Here is a 16737-nt window from a genome sequence, read left to right on the forward strand (position 1 = left end):
ATTACTTGTACTTTTTCTCTTGGGCAAGGTCCATGAATCTAAGGACTTTCTCATATTAATAAGCAGAATTAACAGTCTGGAAATAGAATAGAGAAAAATTGTATCTTTCCTTTTCACTTACCTTTGCCAGTTGTTCATGAATTTCTAATAAGCTTGGTCTGTTGAGCTTATTCCCACTGACGCTGCCAGTGTTTCTATAATAATCAATTTTGGGAACTGGGTCCATTGTGTTATGGCCAAAAGTTTGTAGATAATACATTTTAGTGTGAGTATCATAGGGATGTAAACTAGCTTCTGTTTTCTCTGCATTTTGAAGGAAATTGTCATATAATTCTCTTTTTCCTGGTCTGTAACTGATTCTCAGTCTGTTCTGTGTTTCATCAGTAAAAGATGTTTCTTCATAATGTGGTGGGTCAGAGCCCACATCCTCTTGGGCTGTTTCGTTGTCGTCATGGCCTTCATTAATTATGTTAACTTGAAACCGATTTGCATTTGGATCCGAGAATACATTTGGTGCATTGTTCATGGACATCTTCAGGGATGCTGCAGACTCAGGTCACTGAGCCCTTTACTCTTCTGTGGCTGCAGCCAGTTAGTAGCAGCTACAGCAAAGGGTTTACTGCTGTTTCATATGAAATCTTTACTCCTTGAGTAATGAAGTTCTGAGAATTTTCTCTTGAATGTCTAAGCAGGCTTCCTAATGTTGTCTGCTGTTTTTCTGCTATAAAAGATATAAATAAAACATTTCTGTTATTTTGCATGGTTAGATACATTTTCCACCGTAAGCTCTCCCTGGCCTCACCAAGTATCCATAAGACTGTCATCCTATGACTTGCTGACTAAAAAAATAGTTGAGTCAAAGACTGAGTTTGTGGAGCTGTTTCCATCAGTGACTGACACACTTGACCCCTTAACCAAACCAGCAGTAGTTTGGTACAGGCCTGTGCACTAAATGGGCCAAAAACTCCTCTAGTTTCAATCTGTTTTATGGAAACCCAGAAAGGAGCAGGGTGACACAGTGAGCATCCATGTACATGGATCATGCAATTGGAACATGACCATGCATTTAAAACGTGGAAAGCAGGGGACTGCCTGCTCTGTAACCTGCTGCTCAGCAGGTCCCTTCCAGGAGAGTTGCTCCCTGCACGGTGCAGTCATTAAATCTGTCTGAAGTACAGGATTTCCATTTGCCCTTGTTGAATGTCATGAGATTCCTGTTGTCCCGTTCCTCTATCTTGTTCTGGCTCCCTTGGAGTCGCAGCCCACAGAAAAGTGGACATATAGCTGTATAATCTCCTTCCCACCTCCACTTCCCCACACAGACCCTCATCAAAGAAAACCAGTGAGCAAACAAAAACAGCAAGAGAAGAAGGGGTATGTATGTTTAAGGCCTTTAGTGGGTTAAGTACCTTTTCAGCAATTTACAGTATGGCCCAGATGGCCCTTAAATGAGCTACTGAAATGATGGCAATCCGTAAGTCTTGAAACATATTTCTAAGGAGATTAGAAAGTGTGGTTGTAGAGACCTGTATAATTCAGCAGGAGTCCGGGCCTGTTCAAAGGGACTAAACCAGAGCATTGCTTAGACATGGAAACTCTGCAAGTGATTGTAAAAGCAGAAAGTTTTAGAAACAAAATATATCTTTTAAAGCAATATATGAACTGAAAATCTGGGTAAATAAGCCCATTACAGGCATTTTTTTTTTAAGTTTCATGCTTTCACAAGAGGTTGGACTAGATGACCTCCTGAGATTTTTTTCAATTTAAATTTCTCAATGATTTTGTGAGATGCATTTGGCCCCTTGGCACAGAAAGGTAAATACTGCCATCAATATTTATAGCACAGCAATGTAAATTTTCTCTAAAATCACATATCAAAATTATAATTTGAAGAGCTGATAATAAAAAGTCCTCCATCTTCAGTATGAGATACACCTAAAGCGTATTTTCTCACTTCTTCCATAAGCTATAGATAATATTCTGCTGTCACCTCTCTGCTATGATACCACTTTTTAACCCCCTCATATTTATGTTGGTTTTCCTGCCTAATGTTTTGTAAGCCTCACAGCAATGTTACATTTATTTAGTTTTTTTTACTTCTGCTGTCTCTGGATTATCAATAGTGTTATTATTATTACACATTTCTGATCGTAGATAGTATTCTGCTTCCTTCAGCCTTTTAAAGTTGCAAGGAAGTGTTTCATCTGCAGGCACGAAGGAGCAAAACCAAATCTTCTGTCATTAAGGTCAGTGAAACTACGTTTGTTTTCATCTCCTTGACTGAATGAAATCCCAATTCTTTGATGACAATTTGCTTTGATGACTTGTGCTACCAAGTAAAATGATTCTGTCGTTTCACTGTCTTATTTCCATAATATTACTGTTTTGCTAGGAAAAGTAAAGTCTCTTACCTTTCTGCTGTTCTTGAAAATAATACTTTGGTTTTCACAATGTATTTCCAGAGGTCTCTCAACTGTTATTTGTCAATAATTTTGTGTTTAGCATTCTAGCATTACGCATAAATAATCAAGTTTACCTTATTAGGGTAATTTAACTTACCATTCAATCCTGTGTTTTTAGGGAAGGACAATCTGCCTCTTTTATTCATGCATATAGTCTATCCCTCTCTTTGAGGCATTACAGACTCTGCCTTATTGGCCAGATTTTTCTCCTGCTTAATACACTGAATAGACCATCCAATCCCTCTCTTTCAAAACATTTCTAGATGGTGATTTAGAGAGACATTCTAGCTTGTTACATATTAACCAGCAAATGTACCTATCCATTACAATTACTGACTTTATGGCATTGCAAAATTTCTAAGGGGGCCTGAAAATACTTTTGTTATCTCCATTTCCCTCCCAGCTATGCCAGATTCTATGCACAGATCATGTTCTCTCTGTTTTTCAGTTCTGCATATATAGTCATGTAGATAATGAGTTCAGGACAGGATCTGCTTGGTGCATTTTATGCAGAAGACATTCAGTTAAGTCATTGGGGGGTCCCTTGTCCCACATGCAGTTTTGAACCATTTACTTCTGACCTCTTTTTAAGTTTTATTCTGTATATTTAAGGAAAACCTTTGAAAAATTATGTTCTCTGTATTCTTTCCAGGAAGGCTGACTTCCTTGTCTATTTGGGATGCAGAGAAGGGCAGGCAGGAAATGATGAAGCTTTGTAATCATAAGGGAACTTGATAATTGCTTCCAGCAATAGATTGGGTCAAGAACAAAAGTCATAAGACAATATTGGGGTCCTTTGGGTACGTTTGCTGTGTTTGTTGTGTAGTTTAAAGCTAACTGAGCTATATTTAACCCAGATAACTTAAGTACCTTCAGCACTCTAACCTGACAGCACAGAGCTCAGCTGTGCTGATTAGATGTACATAAAAAGAATGGCAGTGTCAGGTCTCTGCAGTGGATGATCCTATCCAGCAATAACAGATCACATGAATCATTGTACTGATATCTACCTTGGATTTTATGGTTAAATTAACTAGGATAAATGCAATATACTGAATCTCTGAAGGTCTGACATTTTTTCTTATGTACAATCTGAAGCAGTACATATATATTCACAAAACTGTTTATGTTTTATAATTCAACTGGACCGGTGTAGATTGATGTTGGCTTTTCCTCTGTTATATTCTTCAGACAGGAGATTCATGTCCTTCCCCGTACAATCAAGTATTTCATGTTCCAAATGGCGCTTGAGGTCTGCTGTTCCACTCTCTGCCTCTGCCTAGTATATAGGGCAAAAGAAATAACATGTATTTTTTCAGAATACATGAAAAAAGAAAACAGCTGCTGTAACTGATCTCCTTGTCTTAGCTCCTCGTTGCAAACAGAGCTGTTTAGCAAAAGTGACAGTGCCTAAAATTCTAATGCCAGCCTTCTTAAAAACTGAATTGAATTTCTGTCAAGTATTGTCACACTTGCTAAACAGCTGTGTATATGAGGGTGACCTTGAATATCCAGATTTGAGTCTCTGCTTTCACTGTTTCACTTCTGCTTTGATAGGCTCTCCCATGACCAATTCTTCAGTGACAGTCCAGATCTGTACAAAGATCCAGAACACTGTACAAAGTTGCAGGAGCAGCAGAACCAGCTGTGGAGAGGGGCTGGAGAGTACAGAGCTCTGCAGTCAGCTCTGGACCCTTGTCCCTCTTGGGGACTAGGTACAAATGGGTAAGCAGCATGATTGTCTCTGCTTTGGCCTTGCCAAGCTGGTGTAATTATTGCTGGGAGCTGTTAACCAGACAGTTTAAGTTCCAGTTTAAACTGAATCGACATTTGTAACCAAGTAGTAAAAAACTGGCAATTGACCAATTCAGCTAGAGTTAGATTGGTTATTTAACATTCTATTTTTCTCTTCCACTTAAAATTTTTAACAATGTAGGAGATGCTGGGGGACTGGGACTGTGGTGATGTTGATTTGGAGTTCTGAGCAGGTAATATATTTTGTATGGCTGAATGTTTGTAGTATCAAAAACTTCCTTAATGATGTTTGTTTCCCTTCCACTAATTCTGCTTCAGTTTCTGTTGCTGTAGATTGGGAGATCTATCAAAAAAATACTCATGTGAGTTACACAGTGTTTGCAAAGGACCACATCAAGTTTTCACAGAGAAGCAATGTACTTTCCTCATAACCAGTCAGTAGTAGAGCACCTGCTCTTCTTGGAAGGTGAGAGATGAGTTAGCAACGGATGTGATCTTTAGCTTTCCCATTAGTTTCTTAATATTGGTAGTATGTGGACTAGCCCTTGCTCCTCTCACCTCAGCAACACAGACACACACCTCTTGCAGGCACCTCCTCAACATTTGTTGTCCTCCACTTTTGTATTCTCAGTGTACAAGCACAGACTACGAGTTTCAGAAAATTGTGTCAGATGAGGAGAGGAGGGTGTTACCATTTAAACACGCACCATTCGTGAGCCTGTCTTTTGTGTTATTCATCTTCTTCTCCAGTGTATCATGAGACACAGTAGAAATGAGATCCTTCTCTGAAGAAGCAGATATCATCTGACTCTTAAAATATTGGCCATCATCACTTTCTGTTGAATTATTGTAGTATTTGTTTTCTGTTAACCATTTCTTACCTACCATTCCACTGTTTGGCAAGTAAAAGCAACGTGAAGCGCCTTTTGAGTTTGCAACAAATATTTATTTAACAAAATGGATGCCACCAACATATCTCCAAAATGCGGGGATGTATAACAAATGTAACAACAGTTGGTTTCCAAAACGAAATCAACATCAAATTTAAGGCAGGATATTCTGTGAGTTTTCATGCAAGAGCATATTCAAATGTTCCTTTATCCAACCCCTCAACTTCATCTTCCCATGTGGAAGAAGGCATACTACTGTAGGGGTCTAGCAAGATTTTGAAGCATCGGATAATTAGAAGTCCCAAGAAAACACACAAAATCCCCACAAAGGCAAAGCCAGTTTTTTGCTCTAGAGTCAGAGGGAAGGCAGACATTTCGTTGACACTCATGCTGGCTGAAGTGTTGCTGCAGTAATTACTGCTCATCATTGGGCATCACATCCTGGTGACTCTGTGGGGTTTTCACCTCTATTGCTTCTTTGCCTGCATAGAAAAGTCCAATCAGTGTGGTTAGGTCTAAATGGAATGCATGTATCTAAGCTGAGTATATGAACATTTGGAAGTGAAAACCAGCTCGGATTTTAGCAGTGTCCTGTTGTTTTTTCACATTTAAATTAATATGAAAAAAATGCAACTTTTAGCCTCTACACACCATCCACTTACTGGCCTCTGTTATGAGACAGCAAACTCACAATTTTCTGGCTTTCTGTCTCCTCAAAACAGGAATTTCAGCACATGGCTGTTGCAAATAGTATTTTGTCAGGCTGGGCACAAGTCTACAGATTCTGATTTGGCAGTACTCACCGAGGTCTCCACCTGGAGAAGCCAGGTATGTTTTCTGAAATGGCTTTAAATCTCTATCCTTAAACTAGTTAAACTTGCATTGACCTCAAAGGCAATTTCAGCCAAATAATATGGATTTTGCCATCTGATTTAGATCACGAGTCTAAATAAATAGATCCAACTTGTAAAATAAACCACTGTGTGTGCAATTTTAGTGAAGTCTTGGTCCCCAGTTTCAGAAAAAAAATGCTGTGTATTTGAGCTTGTAAGAAAGTGAGCATATTGATAAAATTACCCCTTCACCTTTCTCTATACGTGTCTGCTCTTGGGTATGAGGAAAGATTGGTGGGAGAATAGATAACAGAATTAAATTCCCTTCCCCTAAATCTTGCTCCCATTTTTTTCTTCTTCTTGGTCTTTGCCTTAAATACATACATATCCTGCCATTTTTACAGGCATAGGAAACAGCAGGTCCGAAATCCCTCCTGATGTTGCTCAGGGGGCTGACCCTGATGTGTGTCCTATGGAGGGCAGGAGGCTCAGGCAACTCCACCCTGCCACTGCCACCAGGAGAGCTCTGCTTGTTTCCAGGCAGGTGAAACCTTTTATTTTTGCCTGTTTAAGGAGCTCTTATGTATAGATTTTAATTGGGGGTGGGGATCGTTTTGCTTTATCTTAGGTTTTCCATCAGATATTAGAATCACATCTTTCTTTTGTACCTGTAGACAGCAGGAGGTTTGGAAGGACTGGGACATCAAAAGCACCAAAGGACAAAGGCACTTTTTCTGAGGTTAGAGCTTGAGGTTTCCTGCCTCTTGCTAACACCTATTTAACGAACATGCCTCAGGGAAAAACTTTTTGTTAACGGTTCAACCATCTTTTTCCCCAGGGAATTACCAGTATCCATTTATTTCCTGGCAGAGTAATTAGGCCACTCAGAGCTCTGTGCTGCCATGGCTACACTGCTTCAGGTACCTGCACTGCTAAGCCAGGTTAAAGGGAGCTCTGGTAGCTGTGTACTGCAGTCATGGCTAAAAGTAGCCATACCCTACAATAAAAAAAAGCAAAAATAAGATTTGGCATTCCTGAGCAGACAGAAATGGACAGAACTTTTATCTTCTTTGGTGTCTCCTTTCTCACTTCAGAATTTGTGGGGGTTTTGACTAATTATCCTATAAAGAATAAAAATTTTAAAACAAAGGTTAGAAGGGCAAGACACAAGTCTTTTTCTTTTTGCAATAAACCTCAATGTAGTAGATGTTAAATAATATGTTTTCCTATTACTGTCTTTACATGTGTGCCAGAGCATAACAACCAGTGTTCTGTTTAATCTATAGAGCTGTGTATGAGATCCTTCCTTGTTTTGAATTATATTCTGCTCTTTGGGTCACAATGTTTTAATTCCTGTTAAGATGGAGAAAAGATCCAGATATAGCCTATTGGAATTAGAAATAATGTCAACAACAAGCAATATTTATTTTCTGAAAATCTATCATAGGTAAAGCCCACCTGCTATATGGATTTTCATTGGGCATACTTCCAATTTTTCTATTAAGTTTGACCTTCTGCAGGGAAAAAAAATCACAGAAAGTTCAATATCACAAATTTATGTCACAAATCAGTTGATTTGAACAAGAGCCAATCAAGGAAAAAAATTACTTTCCAGAAATCATAGGACACTGGGTTATAAAAATTAAATTTAAGGCTTATACTGGAAAATGATACCTAGCCACTACCTGGAAAAGCCAGACCCAAACCCCCCAGTTGCTACCTTGAAAGACATAGAGAAAAATCTTAGCGATAGGCTGGCTGTGGAGAACCCTGCATCTGAGCTGAGTCCAGACAAACATGTTTGTGTTTGACATGACATTTCTTCACCATAGAGAGTCATTTTCCAAGAATATGACTTCCAGTCTTACTAATTTTGCAGGTTACACACTGGAATGAATGGGATTTGTTTGTACATTATGTGCTTGTCAGGAGACACTATGCAACAGATCTCTGTGCAAAGCTGGACTGATGCTGAAACATGAAAAAATATATCTTAGTCTTATCCAACAAAAGTTTGGCTGAAACAGCTGCCTGAGAAAACACCATGCATTTTGCTGGGGGTGGGGGGGGGGATTGGTTCTGGGAAACTCTAATGTGCAGCTTTGTGTTCTTCTCTTCCTTGTCCTGAATTTCAGAAATTGTAATTGAAGCCTCCATGTTCACAGGAAATTTTGCTCTAATTATGTATCCCCAAAACTGTGGCAGCACGTCTGACCTTGCGTGCCTGTTTTATTGTTTCCACATTGTAGTGCTGCACACAGGTTTGATGTCCTCTCCCAGTCAGTCAGATACCCTGTCATTTGCTGCAGAGTATGTGTCAAGTCCTGAGTCAGAAGACTGAATGCTAACTAACATGGCCTGGATCCAAAAATCTTCAAAGATAGCCTCTACAAAAGCGTGATGGGGACAGGCATTGTATCAGTTAGAATCTGCAGAGCCATTTTGTGGGGGCTGGCCCCAGACTGAGCTCGACTTTTTTTTTCACAGGTGAAGACTCTACTCCTTGGAGTTGCCTGTATGAAAACACTGGCAAAAAAAAGGCTCCTTAACATCCTGCTGAGAAATAAAAGGCCATTGGAAGCCCATCTGAGGTCAGAATGAACCATAAGAGTCCTAAAGAAAATAGGAATGAAGAAAACAGCTTAGCATATAGACCACTTAACCAAGAAGAAGAGAGGTATAAGCTGGGGGTGCTGGCTGCACCTGTGGGGGGATGGTGAAGGGGAACACCATGGGTGCTAAGTATTGTGAGGCAGCTGGAAGAAAGATGTTGAAATTCTTATCCTAGGAGCATCACCAGCCCAACTCTGCCAATGTCTGGTGTTGATTGAAGACCCCAGCTCCAGTTCTTTGGTGGTTTGCGGTGACAGGGTGCCACTTTTTTCAGACCTAGCCTTTACTCGTATGTTTACAGAGAATCTGAGAAGATTAAGAAAGTAGCCAGAATAATCTTCCTTGTATTTTGGATTTCAGTCCTTCTCTCACAGAACCCCTTATAGGATTTGTTTTCTTATGGTTTGGTACTGGAAAGGAGTATCTTTACATGGTCTCAAGCTGGGAGCATTCATCCTCTTGGCATGATTAAACCTCAGTTGCCTGAAAACCCACTTCATAAACGGTAGTGTGCAACAAAATGGACCAAATCAGTGGCCATCTGTTCACCTCTTGGATGTCTGCAGCCCAGCTGCTGTTTCATGGATGTGGTCATTCTCAAAGTACTTCTAATAGCTTCAGTCCCAAGCTTGTGTTTGAGTAAGAACAAACCTAACTTGAAAACGTGGTGGTGTGGTTAGGGACATTTAAAGTTTTGGAAGCACCTCATTTGCACTTAACTATCTCTTTAGGGAAACTAAACTGTATTCCAGAAATGCTATCAGAAAAAATGGGCACAGGAGGTGATAGGAATGGAGAAGTCCTAATGAAATGGAAATTTGAATGAATATGGAATTCTCCAACGGGCCTGAGCTACCTGAGTTAATAACACATGGCCAGAAATGCTGCAAAAGCCGTGCTGTGACCACACAGCCAACCTGTCATGCTCATGTGCACACTGCATGCCTGTATTCTCTAAATTGCAGAGGAGAAGACTGTCTCTTCAGGGTTCTAAGAAAACATATAGGGAAGTGAAGGTAGGAAGGCCAGGGCATGGATGCCCAGCAAATGAAGGCATGGCTCACTGTTCTGCAAGGAGAGCAAAGCCCCACACAAGCAGGCAGTGTTTTTGCAGCATGGTAACTGGGTGCAAGCAACACTTTTCCACTTAAACAGCATTCCCCTGCAAAGAAGCAGCAGCCGGGCAGTGACACCTCCATCCTTCCAACAAGCAATGAATTGCAGAAATGAGATTTTATCCTTAGCAAATACATCAGCCTGGAGTCTCCATTGGACAGGAGCTCTTGTGCTGTGAATTCATGTATGTAGTCTAGATTTCGATAATACAGTGATGCAGGAAAATAAAACGCTCATTAGCATCATCCTTAACTTGGAAAAGTGTTGCCTGCTTCCCTGGGGACGGACGCTGCGAGAGACCGAGCACCTGCAAAGCAATTGTTGCTGTAGGATTGCGCGCACAGCCTTCGCTTTCCCGGCCCCGCTATCCCGGGAGGGCAGATTTAGGCTCTGCCCCTGCTCCCCCCGCCGCCCCGGGTCCCTCGGTCCCCCCCGCCCCGCTGGGCCGTGCGGGCCGGGCCGGGCGGCGCCGCAAGGTCAGAGCCCGCCGCCCGCCCGCCGGCCCCGCCGCGGTACCCACCCGTGTCCTCCGGGCCCGCGCTGCCCATGGTGGCGAAGCGCGGAGCTCCCGCGGCTCCGGGGCCGCCTCGCCGGCTGTCGAAAGCCCAGGTCGGAGTCCCGACGGCTCCGGGCACGGGGTAGTCCCGGGCGGCGGGGGGGGCAGCTCGCCCTTGCTCCCCTCGCCGCCCGGCGATGCGACCCCGCCGAGGGATGCTCAAAGTGCCCTAATTAAAAAATTAAACACGGCTGCTGCTGCTACCGCCTCCTCCTCCACCTCCCCGCCCGCCCCCTTCCATCGCAATTCAGCCGCGCTCCTCTCCGGCCCCCCTTTGCACGGCTTAGACCGAGGAGCGTGGAAACTTCCTGCAAAACCCTACGTGCGGTGCATCGGTAAGGGCCGGGCCGGGGCCGCTGCGGAGCGGGCGGGAGCAGCGCTCCCTCCTCCGCTCCGCTCCGCTCCCGCCGCCCAGGCCGGGACTGAGTGTCCCCGCAGCGATGGGGACCGGGCTGCGGTACCTCCCGGGCCGGGAGCGCCGGTACCGGGCGAGCAGCGCAGCCCCGCCGCCGGCGCGGAGCGGGACCTGTGGAGCCGCGCTGGGTGCGGCGGGGCCGCTCTGCTGCCCTGGAACTGCGGGCAGAGGCTGACACACTGATCTGAGCGGGGCGTGGGGACCTGAAAGCCTCTTAGGGCTGCGCCCGCAGGGTGGACTCGGGTCCTCCCAATAGCTCCAATAGTAATAACGATTAAAGCTTAAGCCTCGCTTTATATCCTTTCATTAGCTGCGTTTAATTGATGGTGGTTGTCTATTAGAGAGGCTTCCATTTGCCACAACAGAAGGTGTTTAAGGTGGATTAGGAAAGAAGATTCATTTTCCCAAAGCTGGATCTGTATTTATTGCATTAATAAATGGCAAATCTGTTTTAAAGGATAGTGATTCCATTTTTGTACACCATCCTGCAGGGATGCACGTCGGTCAGTGGAACAGGACTGTATCACTCTGATATACATCATGAGACTTTTGAGACTACTGCAGACCTGCTAGCAGAATTGTTGTGCAGAAAATAATTTTAAAACTCCTCATGTTTCTCACTACATGCAATAACTCTAGGATAGGTTAAACCTTCTTCCTGATACAATCTGGGAAAAAAGGGGTTTGCTTTGCCTGCCATTTTACTGCCTGATTCCTCTGTCGTATCAGCAGTGGACTTCTAAGCATTGGATAGAGTCAAAATACAGATTTCTTCTGCTAGTAGAACTAATGGTTAAACTGATGGGTAACTATGTACTTGCTAATGGTTATTAGTTTGATCTTCTAATGTTGCAGCACCCGTCATGTGGTAAATAATCTCTATTGCTGAAATTGTAAGTCAAGCTAATTTTTGAAGTGCCTTTCGTATTTGAAGATCCATGAAGACTTTATAAATAGATAGTTTTAAATAGTATAAGAATGTGCTTTCAGATTATGTATATAAAGAGCCTCTACTGTTCCTAAGGAGCTCTAGTTTTCTTTTTTAGCCCTGTCCCTGATCTACTTGAGGGCCCCATGAAGGTCTCACTAGATGGAAACAGCTATGGTTTGGGATTTTGGGAGTATCAAACACAAGGTCTGAGAATTTCATGGTACCCCCTTCAACCTGGCACAACTGTTAAGGGAGAGTAACATAAATCCAGGCTTTTCCAATAATTGTTGAGCATTGCTATACTTGGAGAACTTTACTGGAAGTAGGTCTTGAGAGTAGCCAGGACGAATATGTCTGCTCTCTCTGGGAATGAGGGACAACACTGACAGTAGAAACAAATAATTTTGAGCGGATGTGTCTTGTCTCTTCTCTTGGAATTCGGGCATTGACGCTGGGCCTTTCACTACCATTTTTCCTGGGAAAAGTTTACTTGTGGGATCTTACTCCTTATAGGTGTAATATTATCCTTTTGTTTTGTTATTCTTGTAGGATTAAATGTTGAGATTTTTTTAACACTGAAATAATTACCCCTCTTGTACTATGACATGGCAGAGGCTGCTGAAATCGTGTAATTAGTTCTAGGAATCTGATACTCATGTTCTATTTTAAAGACTTTTCTTTTGATTTTATGTATTGGAGATCCACTTTTCATGGAAATAAAACTGGAAAAGAAACTGGCAGCCAGCACCAGGGAATGAATCTCCCTCTTTAGCTACCAGTTGTCAGCAAAGTAGCACTGTTTTTCTGTTCATTGTATGTGACCCATACTGGGTACATAGACAAAGGGAGTGTTCACTACTCTTAATTTTCCATTTCTTTATCAGGCTCCATCTTTTTTGTATTCACCAGAACAATAACTATCACTTCCATCTGACTTCAATCATATTTGCTGTTAATTTGATCCTTGTTTAGGGAGTTGTATTTCCTCAAAGGAGAGCCCTTGATCAGACATAGAGATTTTATAATCATCTGGTAATTTGTTACTTTGATCTTGCAAATTCAACTGGCCTAATTTAGGGTTGGGCAAATGGGTGCCAATGAGGGAGAAGCAATAAGGAACTCTTAGAGCTGTTAGCCGGTTGATACTTTTGATGTTTAAGGATCACTTGAGTGGTGTAGGTGTTAAGAAAATATAACTCCTTTGAGGGATAACTAACTCCACTGTAACTTGCTTTTCAATATAGCTTTAAAGAGCTCTTTGAGTGTTCCTTCCCAAGCAAACTCTCCCTTCAGTTGCTAGAAATTTTAAATGGGCTGAAGTGGGCAGAGTCAGTGAGTAATATAGTGCACAGAAAAAACAGATCAAGTTGAAACTCCCCTCCTAAGCAAATTTAAGCAAGTTTTTGAGAATATGTATAATCAAAAAGCAATAGTAAGTAGGGGGATATAAAAGCAGTAATAGAGGGGCACAGCGGAAGTATGTGAGGATTATATATTAATTTACGTATTGATCACAGTAACAAGTGGGAATTATCTTAAGTAATTTAATTCAGGGTATTTAACATTTGTTCTACCATGGGTTTTTTTCTGTAATATTTAAAGATCTGAATCTCTCTTTGTGCTTGGCTAAAGGCCATGCTTTTACTAGGTACTGACTTCACCAGAGACATAAATGAATCTACAGCCCTGTGAGTCTGTAGGGTACTCCTTTGATGACTGCCAAGAATGAGGCAGAAAAACAAGTCCTACAAAGCAGTCTCCCCATGTTAAATGTCTGAGTAGGCCCACTCTTCAAACAGAAAAAGTGTAGGGATTCAGAAACTGAAGAAGGTTGAAAATCACCACTTTGAAGTCCAACCAGTGTTAGTGTGGGCAAAGGTGAAAATCAACAGTGCCACCTTGTGTGGGTGGGACAAGAGAGTTCGGCCATGAGGAGGGCAAATGGCCCCAGGTCTGTCTCCAGCTTCTTCACCCCGGGACTGGGGCAAGCCCCTGGCCAACTAGGGAGAGGGCAAAGGGAAGGATGGGTTCTTCTTAGATCTGCAGGAGGTAGGTGTTTACTGCCTCGCTGTGAAAAGCGGAGCTGGTGGGTATGTAAGGGGCACTCAGCCTGACAGGGTGGAAGGAAGGACCAAAGCACAAGCAGGTTGCTTAGTTTTTTTCTTTTGTAACTTCAGCAGCTAGAATAATGTCTGAGGGAAGAGAGAGTAATGTGAGTTGTTTTAATATAGGACCAGTAAAAGTGCTACCAAAAATCTGGTGTTATGCAGCCTTTTAGGGGTAAAAACCAGGTGATTAAGATTTAGACTCTTAAGCTGTGGGCAAGGGTTGCATAACACCAAAAAAATTTTTATGAGACTTAGGAGGATGTAAGCCTTCCATGAGGGACAAAGAAGTTAGACCCCTGCAGATCAAGTAGAGCAGGTCTCCTCTGTGACTGATCCCACATTGTTTCTCAGACTAGGAAGATAATGTTTAATTGCAAAGAGAGCATTTGGGAAAGATTGTTTTACTCCAGGTGCATTGTAAGTATGCAAAAAAGGGTGCCAGTTGCAGAGTAGGGTTAATTTAATTTTTTTTTTAGCACTAAATAAAGCAGTGTAGGGTGGTTGCATCCTTAGGCAATGCAGACTGGTCTGGAACTACTTGTGTCTGTGCAAAAAGGAATCTTTAAATAAGCTACAAAAGTCAAATGATTCACAAAGTGAATCTGTTGTTAAAGCAACCCTTCTCCAGCTGTACTCAGGGCTTCTTGGAGAGGAGATAGGGTCTGGAAAATGCTAAGCACATTTAGGAGCCACAAAACCAAGAAAAATTATGTATGACATATTTACCATACAGGCATCATATAGGTGAGAACAATGTCTGCTTGAAAACAGTAATTTACAAAAAAAAAAAGTCATATGGATTTAAGACCTATGAAGCTCAGAAGTCCCATTTTCTGAAGTTCCATACAAACTGACTTTCAGGAACATAGAATAGTTTTAAAAGTTCCACCTGATGAAAGTGTTGATGAACTGCTTTTGATCATGACTTAACTGGAAATAAAATTAAAACCAACATTGAGATAAACCACAGACCAATTAAAATGGTCCTTTCTAAAAGGATGATATATATTTGTTCATTAGCAAGTTGAAAGCAATGTGTTCTTTGTCATTGAGGACTTGAGACTTGAATTTACTAACAGACTGGAGTTATTGTTTTGAAAAGAATGGTGATACTTAGAACACATGTAATTATTTTAGCTCTGTAACTGCTACTTGTACAAGAGACTTCCAAGAGTAGTTCCTTTACAGTTGCTTATATTTACATATATATGCAAGAACATTAATAATATTCCATTATCCTCAACTCCATGTGTGAATCAGTGCTGTCAACTCTCTGCTTGCCAAGAATAAACAGCCATTATGCCATACACCCTCCCTACAACTGAGAGACACTGTTTACATGAGGGGATGATGAGAGGAATTTGTTAGGACAGCAGACCAAGAACACTTGTAGCAGTGTTGTACTAAATGAGGGATACCCTTGTAACAGGAACATTCCTCAGAAACCTCGTCTGTCTCCTGCAAGGACATGAATAAAGGTGGAAGTGATGTTGAAAACCCATATATCAAATGATAATTTTAAAATATTCCCAGGAGAGATCAGTAGTGTGTAACAAAGGAGACTTTCTCAGCACAAATACAGGCATGGAAAGACAATGGTTTTCCTTTTTTTTCACTTACTATGCTAAGTAGTTTTTTTATTTTATTTTTATTTCAATCATTTCATATTCAGAAGTCTTCCTAGGAAAAAGCTTAAACATTTTTCAACACACTTTTGTAGACCAAAGAAATCCCACTTTTTAATCCCAGTTTACCCCTTGTCAGGTCTCTAACAGCTCTTTGTGGTATTGTTCTCCCAATTTTGTTATTATTCTTTGAAGACAGAAATATGGAGTGATTATGTGTGAGACTTGTAGAAAAAGAGGCAAGACTCCCATAAAAATTCTAACACAGGCCACTGACCTAAACAGGATGCTGTAAATCAGAGTTGGGGTGCAAGGGGGACAGGGCAAAGCTGGTATCACTCCTCCAGGCTTCAAGCTAAACTGTGCCCCAGTGCAGCTCTGATACAAAACACCTCTTCATCTCTGGATGTGTATGGATTGTACAGTTCTGAATATTTATTGCAAAACACATTGTGTGACACCTGAGTTTACTGTGGGTGTGCTGGGCTGTGGTGGGTTGACCTTGGCTGTGCCCACCAATCCGCTCTACCACTCTCCCCCTCAGCAGGATGGGGTTACAGAAAATAAGATGGAAAAAAACTCATGGATCAAGATAAAGGCAATTGAATAAAGCAAAGGCTGCATGTGGAAGCAAAGGAAAACAGAAGATTTATTCTGTGCTTTCTGTCAGCAGGCAATGTCCAGCCACTTCCTGGGAAGCGGAGCTTCAGTACACACAGCAGTTGCTCCAGAGGACAAATGCCATAATGAATGGCTCCTATTCCCCCTCCTTTTTCTTGACTTTTCTTCCTGAGCAGATGTCATACAGTATGGAATATCTCTTTGGTTAGTTTGGGTCAGCTGTCCTGGCTATGTCCCCTCCCAAAATCTTGCCCACCCTCAGCCTGCTGGTGAGGCGGGAATGTTGGAGATATAGCCATGATGTATCCCAGCAAACACTGATTTGTTACACCTTTCCAGCTACCAATACAGAGCACAGCATGGGCTGCCGTGGGGAAAACTAACTCCATCTCAGGCATACCCATTGGCCCAAAAGGTACACAAACTTGAGGAGGTAGCAGCTGAAATAGCCAGTAAGTTAGTTGGAACAAGTAGGCAAACTGTGTATAAGAACCTCAATAATTCTTCCTGTTACTAACATCCATGGGCCTGTTGGCATAGGAATTATGTCAGCTGCTTCGTGCTATAATACTGGGTTGGGGAGTATAGGATTCCAACACTTGAGATGCTTTGTACAAAGCACAGTTGAACAGAGGTCTGGTACCAGGGTTTAGTAACCTGAACATGGGAATTACTGCCCTTCATCCCGTAGTAGTGAGAGCTGTAAAATGTAATGACAGCAATAGCAAGTAAACATTAACTGTTTCAGTGATGATTGTTATCGCAAATACCAAGATACTTATTTAATTATGGTTAATGTGTGAACAGAATTA

At 41.8% G+C, this 16737-nt stretch overlaps 2 protein-coding genes and 2 long non-coding RNA genes across 7 annotated transcripts in view; 2 read left to right on the top strand and 2 right to left on the bottom strand.

The window, feature by feature from the left end:
• SLC12A1 (solute carrier family 12 member 1) overlaps positions 1 to 2556 on the bottom strand; it is a 46835-nt gene extending 44279 nt beyond the window's left edge. For both annotated transcript variants that reach the window (XM_027732066.2, XM_027732064.2), the window contains exons 1-2: positions 2412 to 2556; positions 122 to 721 (exon numbers count right to left, since the gene is read on the bottom strand). In XM_027732066.2, coding sequence (XP_027587867.1) covers positions 122 to 532 — 411 coding nt within the window. In that variant the 5' untranslated portion in view covers positions 533 to 721; positions 2412 to 2556. The remainder of the gene's footprint in view (positions 1 to 121; positions 722 to 2411) is intronic.
• LOC113993686 overlaps positions 1 to 6483 on the top strand; it is a 55623-nt gene extending 49140 nt beyond the window's left edge. For both annotated transcript variants that reach the window (XR_005566757.1, XR_005566756.1), the window contains 5 exons: positions 2155 to 4187; positions 4399 to 4450; positions 4551 to 4683; positions 5830 to 5935; positions 6345 to 6483. This is a non-coding gene — a long non-coding RNA (uncharacterized LOC113993686). The remainder of the gene's footprint in view (positions 1 to 2154; positions 4188 to 4398; positions 4451 to 4550; positions 4684 to 5829; positions 5936 to 6344) is intronic.
• Positions 5142 to 10396, bottom strand: CTXN2 (cortexin 2). Its single transcript, XM_027732077.2, has 2 exons — positions 10190 to 10396; positions 5142 to 5589 (listed from the first exon to the last, which is right to left on the bottom strand). Exon 2 carries the CDS (start codon positions 5533 to 5535, stop codon positions 5287 to 5289), a length of 249 nt encoding a protein of 82 aa, XP_027587878.1. The 5' UTR covers positions 5536 to 5589; positions 10190 to 10396; the 3' UTR covers positions 5142 to 5286.
• Positions 8210 to 11663, top strand: LOC120325003. 2 transcript variants are annotated; one of them, XR_005566760.1, is made up of 2 exons: positions 8210 to 8617; positions 11132 to 11663. It is a non-coding gene; the product is annotated as an uncharacterized LOC120325003 (long non-coding RNA). The 2 variants fall into 2 exon arrangements; XR_005566759.1 differs by lacking the exon at positions 11132 to 11663 and adding an exon at positions 8729 to 9921 and having other exon boundaries at positions 8211 to 8617.
• The last annotated feature ends 5074 nt before the right edge of the window (positions 11664 to 16737 follow it).

The sequence above is a fragment of the Pipra filicauda genome, unplaced genomic scaffold, assembly GCF_003945595.2.
Source record: "Pipra filicauda isolate LSUMZ 115617 unplaced genomic scaffold, ASM394559v2 scaffold7_size6619720_pilon, whole genome shotgun sequence".
Taxonomy (NCBI): domain Eukaryota; kingdom Metazoa; phylum Chordata; class Aves; order Passeriformes; family Pipridae; genus Pipra; species Pipra filicauda.

Excerpts from the sequence above, each read along its gene's own strand:
- CTXN2 (XM_027732077.2), bottom strand. The coding sequence starts at position 5,535 with ATGATGAGCAGTAATTACTGCAGCAACACTTCAGCCAGCATGAGTGTC.